The sequence below is a fragment of the Penicillium malachiteum genome (genome assembly GCF_028827825.1).
Source record: "Penicillium malachiteum strain IBT 17515 chromosome Unknown utg000002l:1.0-8849297.0:1.0-8852440.0, whole genome shotgun sequence".
NCBI lineage: Eukaryota > Fungi > Ascomycota > Eurotiomycetes > Eurotiales > Aspergillaceae > Penicillium > Penicillium malachiteum.
This window is the reverse complement of record NW_026643095.1, coordinates 7,322,431-7,349,604: the sequence shown is the minus strand read 5'-3', so window position 1 is coordinate 7,349,604 and position 27,174 is coordinate 7,322,431. Positions and strand designations below refer to the sequence as shown.

Below are 27,174 nucleotides of genomic sequence, written 5' to 3'. Positions count from 1 at the left end.
GTATCTGTCTAGAAAGCACGGTAGCCGGTAGCCTGCGGGGTGATCCCGTTGGCTTGCTGTCCGTACGGCATAGGACTGGCTGACGGGGCAGGGCCTTGAGTCAGCATCAGTCGAGAGCCACCAAGGATGGGTGTGTTGTCCTCCTCGGTCTTCTGTGTTGTCTCTCGAGACTTGCGCTCCTCGTTGTCCTTCTTAAGCATCTCAATGGTGCGGGTCTGCTCGCACAGGAAGTTAATCATGAATGGCATGGTGAAGTCATGCAGACCCTTACGCCATGAGATCTCCATGATAACATCAGGGCGAATGAGATCGTAGCAGGCATACAGCATACCGACGTAGCACTCACGGCTACCAATGTCCACAAACTATTCAAAAAATATTAGTATCATTTTATCGCAAGAACAAAATGAGATAAGGGAATGCAACTTACGTAGCGAAGGAGATCCTCAACAACATCGGACTTAGCAGAGATAGCAGAGGTCTCAATAGCATCCTTGTAAAGCTTGTCTTGCTTCGACAGGGCAATCGACTTCTCCCAGCGCTTGTTGTTGCGGTAGATGTTGGCCGCAATCTGGCGGAAGAAGATCAAATCGTGCTTCTCGAGACGCTGGGCGAGATCCACGGCATCGAAGTTGTCGTAGTTATCCACGGAGTCACGGAGAGTCTTGTAGTCCTCCTCCTCAATCAGGAGCTCGTTAATGGCGTCATTGACAGCTCGCTTGTTCTGGGTCTGAACATTGAGGAGGAAGGGCTTGATCAGTGGGATGTTGTCGGAGCCCTGGAAGAGACGCACAACACGGTTCACATCAATGCGAGGAGTCAGAGCCTGGAGAAGATCGGTGAGGAGAAGGGGTTGTTCCTGCAGGTAGAAGTTCAGGGCGCGGTAGTAGATCTCCAAGTTGGCAACCTTGACAACAATGTCCTTGAAGGAGTGGTGCTCCCAAGCATCAGCGGCACGCTCCATCATAGCCAGAGCAGCGTTGTCCCACTCGTCGTAATGGCAGTAAAGGAAGACCAGCTCGGGCCACAGGTTGGCATCCTCGCAGGCACGGATCATCTTGGGGATATTGATGCGAGACCAGAAGAGCTTGAGGTGCTCCATCACACGGTCGGGGTGGTACTTAGTCAAAGCAATACCGAGCTCAGTGAACATACCCATGTGGGCACGCTCCAGACCAAGACCGGCTTCCAGGACTGAGATAAGCTCATCAAAGTAACCATTGCGCTCATACTGGCGAACAAGAGCCTGCAGCTCCTCAGCGTGGACGATCAAGTTGAGACCGCAAATCTGAGCAAGACGGAATTCCTTCTTGTCAACGCAAGCCTCATTGACCTGCTTCCAGACCTTGACACTGTTGGCCTTGCGAGCACACTCAACAGCAGCTTGGTACTCCGCAAGGTGAACCAAGGTGGTAGCAAGCTTGGCCCAGTTCGAGATACTGGTGTAGAAGATCTTGGCAGCCTGGTGGTAGCCCTCCTCGTAAGCCTTGTCACCAGATGTCTCAATATCGGCAACATTGGTGGAACGGAGGAAGTCCTCAAGCTCTGCAAGCTGATCCAGACGGGCAAAGGAGAAGGCAAGAGCAGTATCGATGGCGGGCTCGCGGAGAGTCTTGCGGGCCATGCGGAGGAACTTGACGAGGTCCTCATCCTTACCAGCGTGGGTAGCAGTCTCGATGACCTCGTGGTAGTTGGATGGGTCATTGGCACGAATGTACGACTCAATTGAGTCGGTGACACGGAGACCATCGAGCTGGGCCTTGGCAACCTTGCTCCACACCTCGGGAAGTTCATAGCGCTCGGCAAATTCTTGGGCACGGTCGATACTGACGATGTTCTCGACGAGGACGTTGACGGCAGCGAGGTAGTTGTTAACCTTCTTGTAGATCTCAAAGGCCTCTTCGTACAATCCAACGCTGATACACATCTCAGCGATGTCATCGGCAGCGAACTCGTTGAGCTGGTGGATGTAATCCATCAAACGTCCCTTGTCGGCTTTGGCAGCAGTCAACATCAGCAAGTTCTGCAAGCTTGCGTTGTCGCTGAAGGGAGAGGGCTCGAGGATAATCTTCTCCAGCAGCTCAATCAGCTCACCAGGGAGATCAGCCTCGAGGAAACACTTGACAGCCACGGAGACATTGTCGGGATCAGTGGATTCAGGCACGGCGGTAGCGACGACTTGGTCAACAAGAGAGCGGCGGTGAATGTTGTTTTCACTCAGAACAAAGCTCCAGACCTCCGCATCGGCACGCTCAACCAGGTAGCGGGCCTGAGCACGGTACATAGAGTTCTCGTTGGTGATGTTGATGAGCTCCAAGTCGTTCTGGCCCTTACGATAGGCAATGTACGCAAGGTTAGGGTCGCGCTTCTCGCAGTACTTTCCAACAATCTGAGTATCGTAGAGGTCATTTTCCTTGAGGAACTTCTCGGGGTTGTTGTTGCTGTCAATGTAAATCTTAGCGAGGGCGTTGTAGACTGCCTGCTGTTGATTGCCAGCAGCAAGAGTGGCCTCGAGGAAGGGCAGAAGCAGCTTGAGACGGTTGCGGCTCTCAACTTCAGAAACCAGCTGGTCCATAGGGATGGATTCAGGTGACACGGTAGAAAGAAGGTTCTTGATAATGCTCTCATCGCAGTCAACATCCAGGAGACCACCAACGACAGCGGGGGCACGAGACGGGTTGACACGTTGAACATAGACCTCGATAGACTTGAATTGCTGGTTCTGGTAAAGGTAGAGGACCAGGTCGTGAATGAAGTCAAAACGGTCGCAGACAATGATAAGAGGAAGCTGCTCAGTCAAGTGAGCCTCCTTCAGGAAGTTCTTCACCTTCTCGGGGTTGTAGTAGTTGCTCTCACGGCAAATACGCTCAACCTCAGTAAGCTGGTTCATAGCAGTGGCGGCTTCGATGTACTTGAAGTGCACCTCGGAGTCCTCGCTAAGGTTGACAATACTTCCCAAGTAGTAGTAGAGACCTTCAGCAGTGCGGTACTTCTCAAGCAGATCGATGAGGCGGTTAGCACCCAGAAGATCGGAAAACTTGGTGGCGATTTGAACGACTGCCTGCAGATTCTGGCGAATGTTAACCTCCAGCATCGTGTCCATGCACTCGAGGGTCTGTTCCACAGACAAACGACCGAAGTAGCTCATCAACCACTCATTGCTCAGCTTGTCGGTGCGGACAATGTTGCGCTTGATGACAGCGGGATCATCGGAGTTTTCAAGAGCACGCTGAATGAGACCAGCATTCTCGCAAAGCTGGGCAACACGAGCGCGGTCAAAGTGAGTAAAGATCTCATTACCAAGGATCGCATCTGCAACCTGGGGAGCATTGACAAGGTTCATCTCCAGGAGGCGGGTCTGCAATTGACCTTGCTCGGGCTTGTTGTCCTTCAAAGCATCAAGGAGGAAAGATGTAGTCTCCTGGATCATGTTCTGGGAAAGGAACACATCCACAACGCGGTCCAGATCCAAGAGAGCACCAGACTCCTCATTGGCCAACGAAGTAGCGAACTCAAGACCCTTCTGAGGGTTAACACGCACGATATGCTGAAGGAGCTGAATGTAATCTGGTTGGTAGCCTGCTTGCTTGGAGTAGGTCAGAATCTTGTCGAATTGACCAGTCTCAGCAAAACCAGCAACGACCTTGTGGGGTACGTTGGCCTGGAGATACACAGTCAGGGCCAGAGGCATGTCGTAGGGGCGGATAATGTCTCCAAGCTCCTCGGAACACTCAAGCTTTTTTTCACGCATCCACTTCTCCAGCAAGTGCTTGCGGTTTTGCTGCAGCACAGGTCGAACAAGCTCCACACTCTCGTACCGATTAAGGGATCCCTTGTCCAGAAGCATACCGAAGTACTGCAGAATCACTGACATTTGACCGGTCTGGGGGGGCGTTCTTGAAACGGTTGATGGTTTCAGTAGTACGAAGGAATCCACGAGGAGAGTTAGCGGCAACCTTAGCAGCCTCACCAAAGTCGCCATCATTGATGAACTTGTCGAATTGGGTTTGGAAGATGTGGTCAACTCCAGGAAGACCAGCCTTTGAAGCGAGCTTGACAGCGATAGGTGCCAATCCCACGGATCCTGTCATGTAACTGATGATTGTGTTCTCGTCAACGCTAACAGACAAAACCTGGCCCTTGCGGTTGACACCAACGATACCAGCGCCCTCGGAATCCGGGGCGGTCGTGAAGATAGTCTCGCTAGAGATACGGTTCATGAAGATGCAGGTACCAGTCTCAAGGTCATACAAGTGAATGAAGCCGTACTTGGTCACCATGTAGACGATATCGTATTTCGTAGACACTTGCATTGCCACAGGGAAGTCATTGACAGCCTCGGTGGGGAAATGCACATCCACAGCCTTCTTCTGGAATCGTGGGTTGGGTTCTTGGTGATCGATCTCGGCAATCTGAAGTTTGGCGGCGCCAGTCGAAGTTCGAACGGCGAAGGAGAAGAGGTGGTGGGGTAAGGGAGAACCCTCGACATTAATGGAGGCGAAAGAAGCAGCATGACCTTCGATAAATTGCGAGATACCACGTTCCTTAGAGTAAAGTTGCATGGAACCGACAACACGACCCTGCTGTTGGCTAATACCCACAACAACCATCCATTTTTCCTCGGAATTCACGCGGTAGTTGATAATTTGGCAGCCCTAGAATAAACACCATTAGCCCATCTTTCTTTGTATGACACCGGCTCAGTCAGAAGGGTGGGGAAGTCATACAGTTAGGTTAGGAAGTCGGTCGAACATCTTCACAGGGCTCTGCTGAGTGGCATCGTAGACATCCCAGTGGTACACGGAGGTGTCGGTAACCAGACCCAGGGACTTCTCGCTGAACCACTTCCAGTACACAATATCCTCATTCATCACTGCTGACTTGAGTTTCGACTTCGCACCGAGGTCAAAGATCTGAATTGTGCGGCCTTGGGCCTTGAGGGCGATAATGTTCTTGTTCCAGTGCATAATCGCACTGTCGGCGTTGATTGGTCGGCGCATGACCTCATTGTTGTTCTTTAGGTCAACGATGATCACTTGAGGCTTCTCGTCTTCGTCCAGCTTCTGTCGAACACAGATGTAGTTATCGGATTCTAGGGTCTATAATGTGGTGATAAGCTTGGTTAGCCACCGTGTCTCAATGTGCTTTTTGTTTTGAACGGGGGCGCATGAGATACTTACACATGACGTGAAGCCCACCGATGCCGGCTAAAAAGAAGAGATTTTGTTAGTTGAGCGCCTCAATCAGGTAACGATGATTCTCAGGAGCGACCGGGGTATCCGGGTCGCCACAGGAGCTCGTCGCAGGGTAAACCGGTTGGGGGAGAAACAATAGATGAGGGACATACCGCAATGCCGACATTGGTCAACTAGTTTCAATTTTCTGTCAGTAAATGAGGCCATATAGAAGGAAGTAGATCATCAAGAAGTCAAGTGAACTTACATTGACCAGTTCTGTGAACTTGATGGGGAGCGGTAAATTCGCGTTGTTCGCCATATCTACTTAGGCCGCAGGACGACCTGATCCACCCGAATAAACGCCCAAGGGAAACGATGAAGGAGAAAGAAAGGAAAGGGAGGGTGAAGAGAAGGAAAAAGGAATCACGGAAGGCGGGTAAAAAAGATGGAGGAGAGACAGTGAGAGGGAATCAAAAGATGCGGAAGTGACCTCAGGAGGTCCGCTGTTGTCTTGCTGAGGTGTCGCTTACTCGGGCTATCACGTGAGTCCAAGGGGTAGCAAGTTAGCACAGTTAGCACCACGTCATTGGCTTTCCCGCTCCCCGCTTGTAATTGGCACGTTCAGTGCCCCACGCTGTTCGGTGTAGTCTGGGGATTGAGATGGTCAAGAAGTCCTGGAGACGTTGGTAGGAGTGAAAGAAAAGTAAGTACGTAAGGCAAATAAATAGGCTGTAATAGGAGCTTGCCGTTTAATATTTGAATAAACGTAGTTCAAGTTTTAAAATACTACTACATACTATCTAGTCTGCAACTTGAAGTGGATACCACAATATTTGCGGCGTGCCTACAATTAGTCTACCATTACTACTGATGACCACTTATAGTAGTTAAATAAATTCCATGGATTCCAAATGGTGCGTAATATCCGCCTGAACTGGTACTTACCTAGTAGTAGCTTTGGGAATTTCCGAGTCTTTTCTGCCAGTGTGTTGTATAGATGCATACCTAGGTATAGTTCGAGTTTGCTTGTGACTGTCACAAATGCCATCATACTACTAATATGACTGGCATGTTCTTCAATTTTTGTCTTGCAAGGAAAGAAATTTCAATGTCTCCATATCCAGATTCAAAAGTCAGATTTTGCCAGCAGATGATGCAAGTAGTATAGTACACAAGTGGCTGCTCATATATGCTAAAAGTCATAGGCTTATGCACATGTGAGTTAAAAGCTCAATGTCGAATCATAGTTTCGAGATTGAAGCTCTATTGCCAAATTTGAAACGATCAATGCGCACAATAAGTTAAATCAGCTGGTCGTCCATTGACTTCGTCTTCCAATTGAAAAGTATAAATTGTTAGTAGAAGCAGTCAACTGGTATCAATCGATCATTGAATCTGTAGGACAGGGAGAAACACGCAATCTTTGATTTCAAGATCGCATCAATCCCAGCGGATCCTTGTATCAGCCAGCCTGGTCACTCCTTTCCTTTGGCCCAGCATTCACCCTGAACGACATCAATCATACCGTCCGCGACAGTCCGCAGGTGCCCTATCGGGAGTCCGGGTATTCTATCAAGATTGGCTGGTACTCGTCAAATTTTGTTAACCGGCTGAACTAGAAGATTCTTGAGACTGACTGATGCAACCTCCCGAGAAAGTACTTCCCCGGAGCTTATAATAAGGACTCGGTTTTCAAGGTTAGTCCTGATATTTCGAGTATAGACTCTGTACCAGCAACCTTCAATGTAGTGCGGATTTTGTGGGGCAATGGTTTCCAGCGAGTGGATTATTGTATGAAGACAATATTACTCGACTTCCTTGTCCGAGAGCGTGGAAGAAAAGAGCCGATTATGTTCACAGACTCAAAGAGATTCGTATTTTATTGCGCCATTCATTCCTCAAACTTATCAGCAACATATTAATTTAGTCAAATCCCGGGAGTGGGATGATCAGTGCTTGCCTGGCCTCCTTAATACTTTATGCCACGTTGCCCATAAGAAGATCGATATGCCGTAGATTCAGATAGTTTCTCGCGCCTCTCTATCCATTTCTCCTTGGGATACGGTGATATCCAGCGGCATAGTTTCGACTCCGATTTTGGGGAACGAATCGATGCCACGAACCTTCCGGGCGGTTGCTATGAGTTTATTGCTTCGTGAACTTGCCTTGTGCGAAAAATGAGGTGCCCAGTGCCGATGAGGGTATCATTATTAGCCAGACCGGGGGAGAAGACGTTTTGTGTGTTTTTCGAAACATTCCCGAGGTCCGAAATAGTACGGTTAAGGGGGTGAGGAATTGGTCAGATGTCGAAGCTCGAACCTTCAAATGTGACACTTGTTCGGAAGGCGGTCCTCTTTTATTCTCTGGGGGTGGATTAACGTGGTTTCGGACTCAAGTCAACTGTCAGTAATTACCGGGAGGACTGCCCTGCATTGCGGGGGGCAATCTTCAGAGTCTTGTTCTCCTCAGAGACAGCTAGCAGGTATCTTTTTATCGATCATCAACTATTTTTGAAGAGAGAGGGATACAAAAGTACAATTCCCGAATCCCACGCGGATTATTGGCTCGCTTAGAATCGGTGATCCTGAGGCTTGATTGGCTCGCTTGTTCTGAGGTTGGTGATCCTGGAGCCTGAAGTAAATAAGCATCGGTTCTCAGCCATTTTTATAATGGGAGCAATGTGTGGGTACTTCTGCGGTGATCCCGAGCTTCTGATTGGTCGATTCAAATCCACTGTGTGATCCTGGCGCGTTTTCTAGGCCCCACCCCCAGCGTATAAATTCCCCAGATTCTCTTGCTTGTCGACCTTTTCCTTCTTCCAACTCCCCTCCTCAACGCGTTCCTCATCGCGCTTCATCATCTCCATCATCATCCACTTCATCTTCACCATCCTCTTGGTGCTTGGTCATATCAACAACTTGATCATCGACATGTCTCAACCTCCACCTCAGGCCCTGTCTCTTGCCCGTCGGCATGGACTTACATGACTTTGTTGACACTTCACTCCATCCACATGACCCATGACTTCACCTTGCAGGCATGACCCTGCCTTGTTGACACCACTCCGTCTTGTTGACACTTTGTTTACCTTGTCTTATCGACATGACTCTCCACCCTGAAGTTCAGTCAACACAAACCTCAGTCAATACAACCTTCCACTTCCATAAGTGTCATGACACCTCAAGTGCCTTTCAACATTCATCAACACATACATTATGTGATCGAACTGTCCACTCCTGGAGTCGTTCAAACACTCCACTTTCACTACTGTCACATGGTCTGATGGCTATCTCTTGGCCTCGATGAAAAGGTTTGTTTTCTCAACCCACATTCCACTCAGTCCTCCTAACAGGTCAATCTCTCAGATCCACTTATCATGGCTTCACCCCTCCATGATTCCTCCTCCCACTGAACCGACTGGTTCCAACAGTGCAGGTAGTAGCACAACCTGCAGGGCATTCTCTCTCAAGGGAGAGATACCTCTTAGTGCTTAGCTACTGTGCCGTGGCGGGTTTCGCGAGAACCTCAGGTCAATCGGCACAGGGAGCTAAAGAGGAAATAGCTATGACCGTGGCGGGGTTTCGCGAGACCCTGAACAATCGGCTTAGTGGGCTTCACGGAAAGGGTTAAATACTGGAATACATGGAGAAAATTGGGACCTTGTATCTACCTCCAGGGCTGGGCTGGGGGGCAATCTATCTCGGCTGGTGGGACACGCGCACGCACGCACAAAACAAAGCATATCTACAATTTACTTATTAAGTTTGAACAATCCAAACATCCTGTCCCAGAAACGATCAATCACATGAATCAACTGTTCATCACATCGTCCATCCTTTTCTAAATTCATGATAATGTAGCTTGACATTGGCATTGTAGTTAGCTTTATCTACCAAAAGATTACACGCTGAATCCAAAATTTGAGCGATTGGATCTATGGATGATGCTGATGTCCCTGCCTAATTCCGAGACAGGAAAATTCATAAGATGCCTCGTTTAAAAGGCACCCGACCAAATGCATACCATCCCAGCATTCTAAAAAGCAGATGCACATAGGTGAAAGCCAAGAAACTCCTCCGGATCACGAGTAATGCCATCCTTTAGACGGGTTGTCGGGCCATCGAGTAAGTACGAATAGCCCTTGATACAAAGGAGAGCTCCAACCTTGGAACTGTCCAAGTTTTAAACGACCCTTAACTTCACTTCACCGAGAGCCGAATTGAACTCTGACTGAGAAAAAAAAATTGACAACCAAAATAAAAAATTGGAGTGTGATAGGCAAAAATTGCTGCCTATGCGTATCAAGTTCTGTCAACTGGGCAATAATATTCGACGTCACGACTCCCCTGAATCATTCTCACCCTACAGAATTGGCAGAGAAATTTTTGTTGAAATATCATCTATCATTGCCAATATAATTAATTCTCAAGGAATATTAACCTATTAAAATTTCTATAATCTGATTCTCCGAAGAAAAAGGTAGGGATTGGCAAGTCTCAAATTTTGATATGAAGCGAGTTCAGCCCAAGTCTAACAATCCATGATTCATTGTGGAGAACATCTAAGCCATAGTCATGACGAACCATTCAATGAGCATGAATGATTTGAGTCTTGAAGAAATTTGGCACCCATAATTTCAGGTCCTGGGTTCCTTATACTCAGGCTGTTCGGAATGTCATGGCTGAATCTAAATTTAGCAATAAATTGTTCAACTGTGCCGCAATATGAAGATCGCCTCAATACTAGAACACTCTCTATTAAGAGGTGTTCTGTTTATAATTCTGTCACAGCTATGTGTAGCAAATGCAGCGACAAATGAAAGCGGTTCTGATCCAATTGTACTCACTATTTCGGGGAAGGGTGGAAACAAGTCGAGTCCATTGCTTTATGGAGTCATGTTCGAGGTGAGCTGATATTCATTTCGCAGTATATTGAAAATGACACTGACACTTACACGTACTAGGAGATGGATCATTCAGGTATATGGTTGCCGCTGTCACTTAAATCTCAACTTCGCTAACATGAAACTGAATTGAAAAGGTGATGGTGGAATTCACGGGCAATTACTGCAGAACAATGGGTTCCAAGGAACCAGTCTTGGAATGACAGCATATGCACCCATCGGGTCTGTGAATATCTCACAGGATACCTCCAAGCCAGTGAGCGATGCCCTAACCTCCTCACTCAGGGTTTCAGTTCCTGGGAATGTAACCGAGTATGTCGGCTTCGCAAACACGGGCTATAACGGGGTGCCTGTTAGCAATGCCACCTACAACAGTTCATTCTGGATGTCGGGCACATACTCAGGGACAATCAATCTCCAACTCATTGGGTCTCACAGTGGGATTGTGTACGCCGATCACAATCTAACGGTCGAGAGTACAGAAAGCAACTTCACCCAATTCAAGACAACCTTCAACTCAAGTGCATCCCCAGATGGCGATAATGAGTGGCATTTAACCTTCGATGGCAACAAGATTGCGGGAAGCGCATTGAACTTCGGTTACATCGAGTTATTCCCACCGACATATCACGAGAGAGAGAATGGGTTGCGCGAAGACCTCGCAACGGTCTTTGAAAAGGTTAAATTCAAATTTCTTCGGTTTCCGGGTGGGAACAACATCGAGGGTCTGGAGATTGACAGTCGTTGGAAATGGAACAGGACCATTGGGCCCTTGATTGACCGACCTGGTAGAGAAAGTGATTGGTTTTATCCAAACACGGACGCTCTTGGGTTGGATGGATATCTCTGGTGGTGTGAGGATATGCAAATGACACCTTTGTTGGCGATATGGGCGGGAAAGTCATACGGAGGTATCGTATCGGGCTCCGACCTGCAGCCATTTGTCGATGATATTCTGAATGAGCTAGAGTATCTCCTTGGAAACTCGTCGACTCACTTTGGAGCGCTGCGCGCGAAGAATGGTCGCAAGGATCCGTGGAAGATTCCGTATGTGGAAATTGGAAATGAAGATGACCTTACTGGTGGATGTGATACCTATCCTGATCGCTTCAACCAAATCTATACCGCGATTCATGATGCGTATCCCAACATTACTTTGATTGCATCGAATGGGGACTATTCGTGTCTGCCATCTCCTGTGCCAGAGGGAGTCATCATCGATCTGCACTTGTATCGTCAGCCAGATGACTTTGTGGCGTTGTTCAATCAATTCGACAATCAACCTCGGAACCAAAGCATAATGGTTGGAGAGTATGGATGTCGAAACACATCAAATGCGAAGGGGACATATTGGTCATACATGCAAGGCAGCTGCAGCGAGGCCATATACATGATGGGCATGGAGCGAAACAGCGATATTGTGCAAATGGCGGCTTATGCGCCCCTGTTAGAACATTTCGGGTTTGTTTCTTGGTCGGTAAGGCATCTCTTTCACTCTTCGAGGTTTATCAGTCGCTTTGGAAGTGTCGGGATGGCTAATCAAAAAGATTTGTATTGATTTAGCCAACACTCTATGGGTTTAACTCATCTCCAGGATCGATAACGCCTTCAACATCCTATTTCGTTCAAAAGATGTTCGCTTCAAATAAGGGAGATACAGTGATCCCAGTCAAGTCATCGACAGAATTTGGGCCACTCTATTGGGTCGCATCGAAATCAGACTCGCAGCATTATGTCAAGTTGGCCAACTACGGGCCAGAAGAGCAGAATGTCACAGTGAGCATTCCTGAGACTAAATCAGGGACATTAGAGATGTTGAGTGGCTCTCGGTTTCAAGGGAACACACCATATGAAGTGGATGTTGAGACAGTCACCACCAAAATTGAAAGCAAAGAGGGAAATTATTCAGTCAGCATGGACCCCTGGGCGATTGCTGTCTTGGCTGTTGCATGATACAAGGCACTGGACTTTTCATGTCTTATATCAGATTGAAGTATGATTTTTGTACTCTTTAGAATGCTGATTAGAATCTAGATTGAGACATTGTTTTGTGACATTTGTTTCTGAAATCTAAGTAATAGTACTTTTATTCAATACACTCCCATATAACCTTGGAAGAGTAAAAGGCCTCAGTAGCTGCCAGCACTGTTCCTTTCGTCCGTAGCCGCATTCATCGCAGCTTGTACCATTTCCTCCTGCTCAGTAATAAAGAGACTGTGATCGGCATCGAAAGTCTCAACTTTCACCTCAATACCGGCATACTTGACCTTCCCCAGTATGATCTCTTGATAGATCGGTGGGACCGCATAGTCTTGCAAAGTACGAATATAGGTTGCAGGAATAGTTTTCCAAGCACATCCCGTCGTAGGATCATACAAGGCTTGATTTGGAAACCTGACCAAGGATTTGAGTGCTTTCTCAACAGTGGCTTGATCGGCCCTCCCGCTGAAAAACGCCAGCCCGGGATCTTTCAAGGCCGTCAACCCATCCGGCGAGATGTCCAAATTCTCCTTTAATATCTCTTCAAACTTGGCTTCTCTGATAATGTCACCCGCAGAAACCCCAGTTGGAACCATATAGGCACAGAGGTACAGCAAATGGATGACACCTCCGAGCTTCCCCGCAGCCTCGCGTTCGGGAATTGAGAGCCCCTCCACAGCACTTCCACCAACAGCGCCACCATAGGAGTGTAGGATCATTAAAACACGTTGTCCATCATCGACAAGTGAAGTCACTAGACTTTTTACACAGGCGATATCTTCAACTAGGGAACCTGTTGGTGGCGGTATACCAGTGCATGTGGGTAGCTGGGGGCAATGAACTTGAAACCCCCGCTTCTTCAGGGCGTCCACGTAAGTTTGATAGTTCGCCGGTGTGTGCCAGGCACCATGGACAAGTACAACTGTTGGAAGAGACGACATTTTGGGAAAAGGAAATGTTGAAGGTTAAAGAAACGAAAAATGGAGGCTTAAGGTTAACCTTGGAAGGCTTAAATGTGCAAGAATCCTTGTGGAAGGATTGGCTTGGGGGCTGAAAAACCAACCTATCAATATGCAAGCTATTGTACCCATTTTAGGCAGTGAATCCACTAATTGTTACGTATGCGAGCTGCGCAAGGCTGCTGTACTGAATTTTCAAGTTGTTTAAAAGTTTTCGAAATCATTTTAGGTTTAAGGCCACCTAGCACAAGCGTCTGTGACCAGTTAACTATCCTATACTGCATACTGATTTAGTCTAATTTGCACATCGAGGAGATGATAACTCAGCTTCAAACAAATAAAGAATAGAGAATCCGAAATCAATACACCGGTAATCGATTCGTATTCATTATGGCATCATGGAAATCTATAAAGTGATCTTTATCAGTCACATCATGGTGTTGAGCCTATTCGTCCACTAAGTTAAGAGACAAAAGCTATAAGCTTTCTTCAGATTGAAGTTTTTGTCCTAAGTTAGAAAAGTCCTATGATATTGTCACTCAGGAAATGTGGCGAGACCACATGTATCTAGATGTCCGAGCTTCGGTGGTGGGATGATTCCAAATTCACCTCCGATGCTGGACATGATCAAAGACAGCTGACATGTATACTAGTCCATAAACTTGAGGATGCCATGACCTTCTTATCAGAAGAAGGCAGAAAACGCTCAAACATACTAGATAGGGAGAGAGCACGCAACTTGTTCTTCGTGATACCCATTTCTAGAAGTCAGCACTTGGATCCATAGTCGCGTTCAGCATTCAAGTTTCACCGTAAAATCGATGTCACTCTGCACCCTGGTAGTGATCTGAATCGAAGCTTTTGCTGCAGCTTTCATCTCTATTTGAGTCAAAAATCCTTGATTTAAGCGCGTCTTCTATTGGGCATGGCCCAGGCCACGGATGTTACACAATCTCCCCTGCAGAATATCTGGTCAACCCACCAACCCGATACCCCTTTCTGCCATCTCACAGCAGAATACTCGATCTGGTGAGGGTATTACCAATTCATGCATCAGCTGCCAGGCTTCCCTGCGAAAGGTAGCAGTACTCCCCCGAATGTCTTTCTTCAGCTCGCCATCTTCAAACTCAATGTAACAGTAGAACAAACGGTGAGTCGGGGAGTCGGGGAGCCACTCGATCTTCCCGAGACATATGCCGTGCAAATAAGCATCAGACTCTTCAAGTGCTGTACGCACGAAATTCCAGTTCTCCTTTTAGCGAATCTGATGTTTATTTCATCGCCACTTGCTTTCGTGAAAGGAGATATTCTCAGGTTCAGTGACAGGTGGTTGCACGACAAGTGATTGCAACCCGGACAAAAGGATATGAGCATCGTTCACAAGGCAGAACTCAGCAAATGGCATCAGTTTTGTAACATTCCTATACTTAGGTAGCTGGCTGATTATCTGTGAAGTATGAGACCATGATAGGACCCGTGGACTTTATAAGCTGGGGATTCAACATGAAGGAGATGAATCTTTGGTATAAATACCAGCCATACGAGCCGATTCTACGACATCGCTTTCCAATATTCGACGAGCAGCATAGCCCATTATATCAACTGACAATTCTGAGAGCCTTCCAAGTCTCTCTACTCTATCCGCTTATCAACTCCATCAACCTTCCAAACGCTGCCATGGGTCCTTCATTCACCCATGTGATGGTCTGGACATTGGGTCTTGCATCTCTGGGATTGTCGGTCGCCATTGACAAGAATTCGGCAAGAGATGTGATTAGTGGTTCAAAGAGGCCTGTTGGCTATACCCCTCATTGTAAGTTGATCGGAGCTCAATTATCACGCCATGAAATTGAAAACTCACAGTTTGCATCTAGGCAACCTGTTTTACAAAGTCCAAGATGGAGATACATGCTGGGACATCATCTCTCAGCATCAAAACACCTTCACCATCGAGGAGCTTTTGTGCTGGAACCCGGATATCAACCCTTGGTGTTCCAACCTCATTACTGGACGCACCTACTGCGTTGGAGTGGTTTACCCTGGCCCTCAGTGCTGAGCTTTCGATCTGAGGGATAGTTGTTGTGAATGTGTTGGCATGTCCACTAGCTACCAAGGATATCTCAAATTGTCGATCCAAATTGCTGATTCTTTTTCATTGGTTCGTGAGAGTGGATGAGAGTGACAAAGGTTTGAATTAATCTTCAATTTTGATTTTATGCTTATTCTCCAGCCCAGTATTTCTCCATGAACTCTCTCACTGTAATGGGTCTCACTTCAGGAAAACGTGCATTGAGTCTGTTTTCCTTGGGAAGTTGAAATACACCATTAACAGTAAGCCGACTCACCAATGCCGTCATCTCCTTCATCTCGTCTTCTGGGTAGTCTGTGCCACTGGGATTCGGTGGTATGGTAACATCCCCCGAGTTGACTTGCTCAAAAGTATCATAAGTTACCTTAAACTTGGCCCCTATTTGATATGAATCAGTCAAGACACTCTAATAAGTTTGATGGATGGCTGCACAAACCCGTAGTCTCCTCAGCTATTCTCAAAAGCTGATTATACGTGACTTCATCTCCGACAATCACACTAAACTCAGGCCACTCATCAAGATCAAGAGCTTTGACCACGTAGTTTGCCATGTCATATGTGTAAGTCATGCAAATAGCATCATTCCCGTCACCAGGAATAGCAGCTTCATGCTTGGCTACGTTGATTCCGAAGGTGTATGGCAGCAGATTCGTTGGAACATGTGGCATGCCCCAATAGTCCATGAAGAAGCCCGGGACAACACGGGTATACTTGAGCGAGCTTTCCTTCAGACGGTTGGCTGCATCAAGCCAGTACTTGCTACTGGGGTCTATCGAGAGAAGACTGCATAGTGGTCAGTAGAGGATGTGTGTGACGTTTGATGACTCAAGTACTGACTCGGGAGTTTGGATGAATGAGAATTCACTCGGGATGAATCTCTTTGTCGCCGTTGACTTTTCGGCTGCATCGATCAAGTTCAATTGTGATTGACTTGTTTCATCCGAAATGAGACCAATAGCAGATATGATAGTGTGGACGTTGTGGTGATCAAGGGTCTTTTCCATAGAGGAGATATCGTCGTAATTGATTTGCACAGTCTGAGCACCGGGAAATGATGGCCCATTCGACGTCGCCTTGTATTCGATTAGTATTAGTGTGATTTGGTTAAACCAAGATTTTCCTTACTCGAGATAGGACGATGACTTGAAATTTAGGCTCTTGCACTAGCCTCTCGACAAGAGTCCTCCCGACGCCTCCCGAGCCTCCAGCTACAGCAATCACCGTCATTTTAAATAATTATTCCGGTCGATTTATGTCCTTTCCAGTAGACTTGTAATTGCACGGATTCCCCGGCTAGTGTGAGTGAAGGGTCAAAACTCGGGTTTCACCCCGCTTCAAGCCCCACCATTTGCCGGTTCGCTAGAACAGCTATACGAATGACAAGCAAACACCATGTCTACAATCGGGACGACAACATTTCTAAAGAATAGCTAAATGATCATAAAAGCTGATAATATGACAAATAATTTATGGCCCATTTAATAACCAGAGTGAACACCGATAGGGGTGTTCGGGCTTCACCTATCGGCGTCGGTGTCCATGACTAAGATTCAAGATGCCGAAAAAAAGTTATATAAAAGACTTTTATCACTTCCCGCTCGCTCTTTATCTATTAAAAACCAAATCTCTACCTTCACTCAAGTGCTGTCTTCGAGACCTATCATTTACCTCATAAACACATATTACCCCGTGTCACGCAAATTTCTCCACGATGTGCATGAAGGCTCAGTGCTCTACCTGCAGTAAGTCTGCAACATAGGAAAGGATTCGTAACGATGGCTAATCATTTCTTTAGACAAGGTCACTTGGTGGGGCTGTGGTGCCCACATTCCATCTGTCATGGATTCCATCCCTGAGGATGAGTGGTGTGCCTGCGCACCTCAGGTTGAGAAGGACGGGAAGAAGTACCCGCCTAAGGCAGCCAAGGCTAGCTGACTAGCTGGATGTTCTATTTTCTGAGTGTTTTTGTCGTTTAAAGAGCGAGATTGTTCATTGTGGCAAATTCGGAAGTACGGATGTTGTATGAAGTTGAAGTTGAAATTCTATATAGAACATGGGAAATGACAGCCTTGGAGCCATTGACACAAGAAACTGCCGCTTTTCCACCTGTACATTTGAAAGAGCTCTTCACCGCCTTCACTGAGATGAGGATAGCAACGCTGATTACCAGAGAGTGGCAGAGACACATGCAGGATATTGTAATGGATGCAAAATAGTGGCATTCAGGGCATTCAGGGCATTCAGGCTAAACCGGAGCTATATGTGCATTAAAACTTGGAACACCTATCAAGTTGATTGGAAATCAAATCAATCTTCCTTTGATATCAAATAGAAACATGCACATGTGGAAGCAGAACGAGCTTCAAGTTGAAAGGACTCGACGCTGTTAGATCAATTGCCATGTTTCATTGACATAAACCCAACTGTCTGTCTTACTAGCGGAAGCCTAAGTAATGCTAACATTTGGACGTGTCATGGAGCTGGACCTAAATGCCAAGACTAAAATGATCTCCCATGGCGCGAGTTCTTGGCAGTAGAGAGTCCGCGTACGACGTCCTGATTTGGTTATTCTGTGGCGGCTTCAAGCGGTGCTTGATTTCTTGGCGAGCCACTTTCAACCATTTTTTGTCTTTACATACGCGTATAAACACGAGCTATCATGATCCACTTGGTACTCGAAGCGGGCTTCGGGCTATGTATATGGATTTTGGGCGAGCCGCCAAAGACTTCTTGGCTTTCAGGTCAGATGAAGAAATTCTTCCTAATAAACTTTGATCATCCCTGTTCGCGGTCTAGTTCCCGGACATGAGTATATCGCAATCTAATCTGATCCGATTTATTGTCGAACGATGGACGTGTCACAGTCTCAGAGAACCACAAGAAGCCTGAACCGGTCCTGCGAAGGATGCAGGGCACACAAAGTTCGATGCTTACCAGATTTAACCAATTCAAATCAATGTCAGCGCTGCACCAGGATGATGAGGCCTTGTATTTTTGCATCACCACAGAAAAGATCACGCCGCAAAACAGGATCCCGGGTGGCCATGCTACAGGAAGAAATACAGGCCATGCGCTCTCTTCTAGAAGCTCGGCTTTATACAAGGGACAGCAGGGTTGACCGGTTTCCTCCACCACCAGAGGACAAGAACCTCTCATCAATGGAATATGACTCCTGCCTCTCAGCTGCCAGTGACATTGTTGATCTCAATATTCTGTCCATAGAGAAGGCTGAAAGGCTTGTTCGGTTTTATGTCAGCGAGTTAGTTCAATTCTTCCCAGTTGTGACCCTCCCTATTGATGTCAATGTGGAACAGCTGCGTCGGACTATGCCCATTCTGTTTCTATCGATTGTGGCTGCTGCTTCATTGACGGCAGAGCCTTCACTAGCTACGACTCTCAATGACCAGCTAGTAACAAGGATTTCCCATGTTTTCTTTGTTCAAGGCGAAAAATCCCTCGAGCTCGTTCAATCTTTGTTGGTGATGATTGCATTCTACTACCCACCAAATGGGTCGCGACAGAGTCAATATTACCAATACACGCATATTGCCGCCACCATGGCCTTTGAACTCGGCCTCACATCCGACTTTCGTGAACCAGATAGCTGGATGGAGGAAGATGTACGCAAAAGTGGCAGATTGGCCCAGGCTAGGGCCATAATCGGCTGTCACTACTTTGCATCTAAGTATGAATCTCAATACGTAGCCCGAAAGTGAACTTAACTAAACTTTGCAGTATCGCAGTGAAAACTCATCGACCCAGTGTTCTACCTTCAAACACCTTTACAAGACAATGCGCTGAAATAATCGAGCAATCGGAAGTTCCAACAGACCGTCTCCTAGCCGCATGGTTTCAGTTGCAGCAAATTGTGGAGGATTTCTCATCCACTTGCATCTTGGACAACATGCCGTCCACTGAGAACTCAGCCGATGCTCAAGTACAGCAACGTGTGCGATACTTTCAGAGTCGAATTTTGTCGTGGAAAAAATGTTTTCACACCGAAACTTTGACGAGTAAGTTAAATTTATTCGTGATTGCTGTGTCATGCAGGCAAGGATTAACTCTCTCTTTCTAGATCTAATAATGATTGAATATCATTTCGCCTCACTCACAATTCTTGAGCTTGCCATTGGCGAGGCATATCGAGACCCAGAAGCTATCCGAAGGAAATATTTTACCCTTCCCTCGCCAAAAGTAATTAATGGACCAACATCCATTTCACCGATCTCTGCCGCAGACATCGACATTACTCTTAAGCGACTCGACGAAGCCTACCATATTATGGATGCATTTCTTTCCTGGGATCTAGAGATGATTCGAAAATTTCCAAACACCATCTTCACTCGAGTCATTGCCGCATTGACGACGCTTTTGAAAGTTTTCTATTCGACTCATTCCGACGCTATAAAGAACGTGATAGACGTGGGACCGGTGAATATCCGCTTCTATCTGAGCTCCATTCAAGAGAGACTTCTACAGGCAGGCGATGGTAATACCTACAAAATCCCTTCCCGCTGGGCCAGAATTGCCTGCAAAAAAGGTGAATGGGTTGATGAGTTCCAAATGAGTCAATGGCTATCAAGTTTTGAGACTCCAATTTGTGAGCCTGCACCATTCACAGTTGTTACAGCGCCCCTTCTTGGTTCGAACTTGCCATTCACGGCTCGACAGCATGATACCCAGGGGGTGTACGGTGACCTTGACTACGACTGTCCGCCGGAGCCCCGGAGGTGTCCATTCGAACGCAATGAGACGGAATCCATATCAGCTTTCCCGTCAATGAGGAGTGAAGAACTCTATGTATCCGATGCCAGATTCCATGATTCTGTTTTCTAGCACGGGGAATGGTTGGTCTCTCAACTCCGGGACTCTATGCATCGACTGAACACTTGATTTTAAATTATGGGCGTGGCTGTTACCACCCATTCTATCTTGTTTAATTGAATAATTTGTTGAACATCTTATATATGAAATTCAAGTTCCACTCATCCGGGTTCGCATCGGGGTTCGTGTTCAAACATTGAAAGCACCCAAGGCAAGTAAATAGTAATAGTGGGTATTGACTTGTGCCCAGGTGTATCACCAAGCACTTGTTGAGCATTCAATGTTATTATACTTGAAAGCCCTGGAGTTCGAAAGGTGCGCGACTTCGAACATTTGAACGTTTAATGTTGCCACTGGGAGAGCATACATACATCTATGGATGTACTAATTGTGATACCCCTTCGGGCCCTTTACAAGTCTACTCAACATTCAAATGTTCAAATTGAAGTGTTAGTACTAACACGAGAAATATTGATTTTCTATTGAAGCACTACAGGACTTGAGTACCTAGGTACTAAGCTGCGTAACCTGCGCCTAAGCAGCACTTGAGTAATTGCAAAGTTTGTTAAGACTCGGATACTAGCTCCATATAAATCGATCGGTGTATTAAAGGGTTCGAATATGGATAGAGGATTCAAATTTTCGGTGCAGACACCATGGATTTGGTGGACAACAGACACACTATCCCCTGGTGAGAGTATACATAACCTTGGAAACGACTCGGAGCGCTCCAGGGCTACCTAGTCTTCCAATTCTGGCAGGCTCCACTGGCTCGGAAGATAAATATCTTGCGAAAGTCCGGTGGCGTTAACTGAAAATTCTCTTCCGGTTGTGGGTCTCAAGTGGGGCGATTGATAACTTTGTCAGGACTATCATGTGCTTCGAGTCTAGCATGATCAGTCTATAGACTGATAAGTTGCTGGAGTTTGAAAATTCGTATGTGCCAGCGGGACTAGGCTTATCAGAGCAATGATATCCCCAGTAGTGGAGCGCAGTCCACCTGGGCAGCAGTCATACCCACATTTGCGCTATCAATCAAGCACACCTCAAGTATGTACATAGTCATAACGAAGTCTAAGATCCGATATTCTCCACTTTGACACAGAATCTTTGATGCAGTAAAGTCCAAGGAATGTTGGAACTTTCGGATGAAGAATTATTTTCCGGTCTTGTCCAAGTCCAGTGAGGCCAGTTTATCCAGATATGGACGATCTACCATACCCGAGTAGCCAATATAGCCCTGTTGGAATTAGTATCTAAATATAAAGTATGCCCTAGCGCAGTTAGCAAACTTCTTTTCTTGAATTGTAAGTTTTTTTTTTGCGTAGTCCAACAAGTCGTGAGTCGGCACTGCAAGATGCAGTTGACTTCGTTGGCCATTCTCCTCGCCTTGTCAGTTTCCGTCTCTGCGGGCGGCTATAAGCCTACAAAGCCTAGCCAATACTGTTTCTATGCAATATATGAGTCATTGGAATCCTTGACCTTTGAAAGTGCCTCATCATCAAGCAATTCTTCGACAAACTCAACAACTTCCTCGTCAACCTCCTCTAGTTATACCAAGAGTTCCTCCAGCAGTTCAAAAAGTGGTTCCTGGTCAGAGAAGAGAGAAAGCGAACTTCATAAACGACATGGAGACAGTAGTGGTTCATGGTCAAAGAAGACATCTTCTGCCACAGAATGCACAAATAAACTGGAGGTTGAGTCCATCTATGCCTCAATGACCCTCTACTGCTCTCCTAGGACGATGGATGCTGGCATATTATTCTGGAAGGCTTTTTGTGAAAATGGCGAGTCGGAACTAATTGATTTGACAACAATTGAGGCCAGTATGACAGACTCTGTCGTCGCTACGCTACCCGTTATCAACCCCTCAACATACACAAAGACGATCAGCAGCCCCGTGGTCGTTATCAAGTCAGAGTATAGGAGGTATCACCATGCTTTGGTATGTCAAATTCCCTCAAAGCTCAATTAGCATGTGCTTTGTATATCTTGAGAATATTAACTTACTCCTTGCAGAAAGCTTCGAATGAAGCTATGCCAATCAATCTCCTATATGGCTGGGGACTTATTGGTTACTGGGGTGGCGTGATGTTCTTAGGAACGCTTTGGAAAGTCGGCCAGTGGTTTTACTATCTTCGATTCAACAAGTCCAAAGCAAAGGACATTGAAAAACCGAATCAATCTAGTCAGGGGGAACTGGCTCTTCCGAAATCTCTTGCAATGCTGCGTCACTGGATCCTTCTCTACATTGTGATTCCTGCCACAATCGGTACATACCACCAAAGACTGTTCTGGTGGTCCAATATCCCCAATCGTCTTGATTCACTCATTGTGTTTGGATTCTGGGCGCTATCGATCATTCTCGGATTTGCAGGCTATGATACATTCTCCGGCAACCCAACGTACGTGATCGAACCCATACTCATTCGATGCATTCTAATGAATTCCATACAATAGGGTCACAAGTTTACCGGAGCAAAACTGGGAGATGCTTTCAGACCGAACAGCTATTTTATCGTACGCCTGCCTGTGCTGGCTGTGGATGTTCAGTGGGCGGAATAACATCTTCCTTTGGGCTACTGGGTTCAGCTTCCAGTCTTTCAACATATTCCATCGTCATATTGCCCGCATCTGCACCATCTACGCGATTGTGCACTCCATCGGATATACAGTTGAGTGGATTGTCTACTGTACGATATGTTCAAGTTGCCATGCCCTGTTGAACCAGTACTAAGCAACCTCCTGCAGATCCGAAATATTTCAAGTCCCTCAAGGAGAACTGGTTTATTTTCGGAATTGTGGTAAGTTTCAAATTTTTATCTACTGAGCCAAGATTGAACACTAATATCAAATCCCATCACTAGGCAACCATCGCGTTATCGATTATGCTCGGGTTTTCTTCTGTTTTCCTTCGCCAAAGATCCTATGAAGTCTTCCTCGTCATCCACATAGTTTTGGCTCTCGTCGTGATCGTCGCACTCTTCATCCACACCTCTTACTTTGGCACCCAATACAATGGATATCTATGGCCGACTGTTGCCATATGGTGTTTTGATCGTTTCCTTCGATTGGTCCGCCTGGTCTACTGCAACTTCTCTGTCTTTTCTGGGAAAGCGAAGACAACAAATGCATCTGTCATGTATAGTTCTGCGAGCGATGTGATTCGTATCGATCTCCAGCCTACCGCAAGCTCATTAAAAGGTCGTCCTGGTCAATTTTACTATCTATATCAGCCCTATACACTGAGAGGATGGGAGAATCATCCTTTTACTCTTGGCGCCTTCACCAACGGCTTCGAGGACTCGTCGCCTAATACCCCGGAAATTGTCAAGAAGAAAGTCACAACAACCACCACAGCTCAGTTGTCCGATTCATCCGATGACGCTGTGAAGCTAAAATCATACAGATCGAGCTCTTTGAGCAACACTTTGACTTTTTGGATTCGTCCGTACGATGGTTGGACAAAACGCCTTCGCAACGAATGCATCAAAGGTGGCGGAGTTTGTTACCCAAAGATTCTGATTGAGGGTCCCTATGGCCACACTCAAATGCTGCATACATATGACAGCATTACAATGATCATGGGTGGCACAGGCATTGCTTGCGCGGTGCCTTATGTTCAAGATTTCCTTGGAAAGTCGAAAATCGCAATCTCATACACCAGTAAAATCAAGCTCGTCTGGACAGTCCGTCAACCAGAATTTGTGGAGGAGGTGTGCGCAAATGATCTTTCTGCTGCAATTTGTGATCAGAGAATCGAATTCGAGTTCTATTGCTCGAAAAAGAATGTCCCTACAAACATTTCTACATCTGTGCATTCATCGGATGAAGTCACCAAACAGATCATCATCCAATCTGGTCGGGCACCAGTTGCTTCTCTGATTGCAGAATCTGGGACAGAGGCTAAGCTGAGTAACTCTCGAGCCGCTGTGTTGGTATGCGGTCCGGCAGCGATGGCTGATGAAGCACGGGCGGCAGTGCACCAAGCCCTGAAGAACGGATGTCGCACGCTGGATTACTTTGAAGAGGCATATGGGTGGTGATGGTGATGCGGTCAAAAGAAAACGTCAGGAGATTATTATGGAGTAGTATGATGGAGCATTGTTCAAGTTTTAAAAAGTTTCAGTTATCAAAAACCTAAAGCTATTGAGTCCATTGTTGATTACTATTTCAAGGGAAATTTTCAGAGCTTCAGTTCTCTCTCACTCTCTCTTATTCCATGTAAATGGATAACCTCCAACATTTGGCTCATTCTCCGAGCCGAGGATATACTATGTACCACCTATCATACATACATCCAGACTTCACCTTCACCATTCAAATATTTTCACTTGTTCTGAGTTCCACCCACCACTACACAACAGAACAAACTGGCAGCTAGTACATTCCAAGGCTCCATTCATCAAATGCTCACATCCTCCGTCACGGGTCCATAGTTCACAACCTTCCTTAGTCTAGAGGATCACGCCACGAATGATAAAAATGGCGCTTGCTATCTGACGAAGAGGATGATAGTACTCATGGAGCATGGAGGGGGGGTTAGTAGTGGTGGTAACTAGATGTGCATGAAAGAGTCGCCTGACTACAAATTTCAAGGTTGTGCCCCGGAACGTATACCTATATAGTAAGCACACAAAGGTGTCTGGAAGAGAATTATGTATGACGATGTATTACAGAGCTTTTAAATTGAATGGTATTGACATATAAAAACTTGAAGAGAAGAGCCTGAGATAAAAATGAGATGATACTAATAGTTTCCACAAATGATTCAGATACCCATTCACTGTAACGTAATAGGAGGCGCTTTAAAAGGGGCGATGCCATACCTGACAGGTTAAAAAAGAATGAGTAAATGAGATTCCAACGGAAAATGTTCTCGACAGCTTGAAAACCACTTACCAGATAATAGACGCCATTCCAGCAAAAGCGGCAGCACAACTAAAAACCAGAGCAACAATACCCCTTGCTGTGAAACCAGCAGGTAGAGGTGCGACAGACTTGTTCTGTCCGGTCAGATCATACACATCCTCAGTATTTCCTGCCGCATTGCCAGCAGTAGCTACACCGGTAGCATTGCATATTTCATAGTGATTCTCAGGGACGGTGAAATGCTCTTGAATATACATGGGTGCTTCGACAAAAATTGCCGCTAGTCCGACGTCCATGTGCCATTCAATATGGCAATGGAATATCCAGATTCCCGGATTATTGGCCTTGAAGCGAATGACGAAGTGCCCAGATGCTGGGACGTATAGAGTATCTCGGCGGGCTGGCACAGAGTGGAATGTGACATTCGCTGAGGGATCATAATGACCTGCATCCACAGCACTCCGGTAGAGGACCTGGAACGCGCGACCGTGGAAGTGGATTGGATGTGTGCCGGTGTCATCGTTGTTGAGCACTATCTCGTAGACCTGGTCCTTCTCCAGCACGAATGCGTGAGAGTCGGTGCCATATATTGCCGCGTCGGTCGCGGCTGAGCTGGTGGTCAATGTAGTGAAAATGGATGGCACTTTAGGAGACACGTAACTGATGTCGTTGAAGAATGCGCTGCGGAGACAGGTTATTAGTATATTCAAGTTCTCTGAGGTACTTGCAAAGGGATAGTGACTTACTAATTTGCACCATCGCCGAGATTATTCATGCTCAAGTCTAGGGTGATGGTCTCGACAGGATCGGTATACATTTCCTGTCCATCTGTTGGGACCAAATCGACATCGTCATAGGGGGAAAAGCTTTGCTTGATAGCTGGCGTTGGCATCGACGCCGATTCATCATATGTCAGCCATCCAGTGACGTTCCAATTCAGGCTAGAAGGCACAGTATCGAACAAGTCCGTGTCCATGCTGGCCACCATTGCATAGTTAGTGTCTGACTCGTTCTTCATGGTAACCAGGAAGCTATATCGTTGGGCGGACGTGATGTAAATCATATCTGTCTCGGCGCGCTCAGTCCAAATGCCATCAATCTCAACAATTTCCATGTCATGATCCTCAATCCAGAAGTATTGGCTTGCAAATGCTCCCACATTGACCAATCGGAAAAGATAAGTCTTCCCAGGTTCAACCAAGACCGTCAGGTTTTGGGTGTCATTCATCAGGGCGGATTTGGGGACAGGTTCAGCTCCAGTAGGATTTTCCACGTTGATGAATTGCTTCAAGAGCTCCGGCATCTGATCGTGGTACCAATCGGATAACGACACAACGATCTCGTCATCATAGTCACCAATATATGGATTTTCGGGATCATTCACAACAAGTGACTGGCGTAGACCGTCTGGGTATTGTCCACGAACATGAGAATGGTACCAGTATGTACCCGTTTGATCAACCTAGTTCTCATGAGAAATTTTGCTGCAACGGAGTCATTTATGATTACTAGCATACCGTGAAATTGTAGACCATGGTATAATTTGGTGAGATCGCACATTGTGTCACGCCAGGAACACCGTCCATATAGGTTGTGTTGGTCTGATAAATACCATGCCAGTGAATACTTGTCGTCTCATTACCCAAGTGGTTGGTCACATAAGCGACAATACGATCCCCTTTGGTGACATTGACCACAGGCGGCGGCCACTGATCATTGATGCCAATTACTGGGCGAGTCATTAATCCATCCGGATTAGCCTCAACCCAAGTAATATTCCAATTCAAGGTGAGTGTGTCACAGAAAACGCCAACGACCTGCAGGGCTAATGCCCAGAAGAAGACCGCTCGAATAGCCATATTCGCGAATTTGAAAAAGAAATCAGGAAAGCTCAAGGCACCGTGACGAAGTGCATGTAGAGCCGAAGGTGAGTAGGTATATATCGGATTTGATAACAGGCGTCCCCAAGATTCATTGGAAAATTCAAGTTATGGTTCGATTTTTGCTCATTTCTTCCATTCTTGCCAGCAGTGGTTTTCCAGATGTCTTTGTTCCCAAGACCCACTGCGTTCAAATGTTGGTAGTATTGGCGCCACTGGCCAGGTCCCATCCACAGTGGATCCTCTATTCCTTGATTAACCTCCGGAATTTAAACTAAAATCCGATAATTATAGTGAATTATATTGAGTCAAAATAGACCGCGGTATCGGAAAATAATTTTATTTTGTCGGAACTTCAAGTTGCGAGGAAGACAAAGTATCCACAGCCTGAGGATTGATAGGATCAGATAAGATTTGATTCTGCAAAAGAAAATTCCAAAATAAAGTCAAGGGACTTGTCCCAGAATTCGCGGTTCTGACAAGCATTTCG

The 27,174-nt window shown here is 46.4% G+C and overlaps 8 protein-coding genes across 8 annotated transcripts; 4 read left to right on the top strand and 4 right to left on the bottom strand.

The window, feature by feature from the left end:
* Positions 1-8: 8 nt before the first annotated feature.
* Positions 9-5,496, bottom strand: N7483_005716 (uncharacterized protein; the record flags this gene model as incomplete). The annotated part of the gene is given in 7 exon segments (XM_057089153.1): positions 9-365; positions 431-3,856; positions 3,873-4,655; positions 4,728-5,099; positions 5,181-5,207; positions 5,348-5,368; positions 5,443-5,496. The coding sequence occupies 7 exon segments, from the start codon at positions 5,494-5,496 to the stop codon at positions 9-11; spliced, it is 5,040 nt and encodes a 1,679-aa protein (XP_056948982.1).
* A 4,405-nt stretch (positions 5,497-9,901) lies between these two features.
* Positions 9,902-12,033, top strand: N7483_005715 (alpha-L-arabinofuranosidase A; the record flags this gene model as incomplete). Its single annotated transcript, XM_057089152.1, has 4 exons — positions 9,902-10,081; positions 10,141-10,156; positions 10,218-11,557; positions 11,644-12,033. The coding sequence occupies 4 exons, from the start codon at positions 9,902-9,904 to the stop codon at positions 12,031-12,033; spliced, it is 1,926 nt and encodes a 641-aa protein (XP_056948981.1).
* A 176-nt stretch (positions 12,034-12,209) lies between these two features.
* N7483_005714 (alpha/beta hydrolase) lies at positions 12,210-13,001 on the bottom strand (the record flags this gene model as incomplete). The annotated part of the gene is made up of 1 exon (XM_057089151.1): positions 12,210-13,001. One exon carries the CDS (start codon positions 12,999-13,001, stop codon positions 12,210-12,212), a length of 792 nt encoding a protein of 263 aa, XP_056948980.1.
* A 1,888-nt stretch (positions 13,002-14,889) lies between these two features.
* Positions 14,890-16,335, bottom strand: N7483_005713 (uncharacterized protein; the record flags this gene model as incomplete). Its single annotated transcript, XM_057089150.1, has 5 exons — positions 14,890-15,084; positions 15,365-15,486; positions 15,545-15,891; positions 15,946-16,181; positions 16,234-16,335. The coding sequence occupies 5 exons, from the start codon at positions 16,333-16,335 to the stop codon at positions 14,890-14,892; spliced, it is 1,002 nt and encodes a 333-aa protein (XP_056948979.1).
* Positions 16,336-16,819: 484 nt separating this feature from the next.
* Positions 16,820-17,043, top strand: N7483_005712 (uncharacterized protein; the record flags this gene model as incomplete). The annotated part of the gene is made up of 2 exons (XM_057089149.1): positions 16,820-16,850; positions 16,904-17,043. The coding sequence occupies 2 exons, from the start codon at positions 16,820-16,822 to the stop codon at positions 17,041-17,043; spliced, it is 171 nt and encodes a 56-aa protein (XP_056948978.1).
* A 914-nt stretch (positions 17,044-17,957) lies between these two features.
* N7483_005711 (uncharacterized protein) lies at positions 17,958-19,944 on the top strand (the record flags this gene model as incomplete). Its single annotated transcript, XM_057089148.1, has 3 exons — positions 17,958-18,793; positions 18,844-19,121; positions 19,184-19,944. The coding sequence occupies 3 exons, from the start codon at positions 17,958-17,960 to the stop codon at positions 19,942-19,944; spliced, it is 1,875 nt and encodes a 624-aa protein (XP_056948977.1).
* Positions 19,945-21,676: 1,732 nt separating this feature from the next.
* N7483_005710 (ferric reductase family protein) lies at positions 21,677-23,978 on the top strand (the record flags this gene model as incomplete). The annotated part of the gene is made up of 5 exons (XM_057089147.1): positions 21,677-21,877; positions 21,952-22,337; positions 22,393-22,625; positions 22,684-22,736; positions 22,800-23,978. 5 exons carry the CDS (start codon positions 21,677-21,679, stop codon positions 23,976-23,978), a joined length of 2,052 nt encoding a protein of 683 aa, XP_056948976.1.
* A 737-nt stretch (positions 23,979-24,715) lies between these two features.
* Positions 24,716-26,663, bottom strand: fetC (putative ferrooxidoreductase Fet3; the record flags this gene model as incomplete). Its single annotated transcript, XM_057089146.1, has 4 exons — positions 24,716-24,761; positions 24,835-25,485; positions 25,551-26,266; positions 26,322-26,663. The coding sequence occupies 4 exons, from the start codon at positions 26,661-26,663 to the stop codon at positions 24,716-24,718; spliced, it is 1,755 nt and encodes a 584-aa protein (XP_056948975.1).
* Positions 26,664-27,174: the final 511 nt, after the last annotated feature.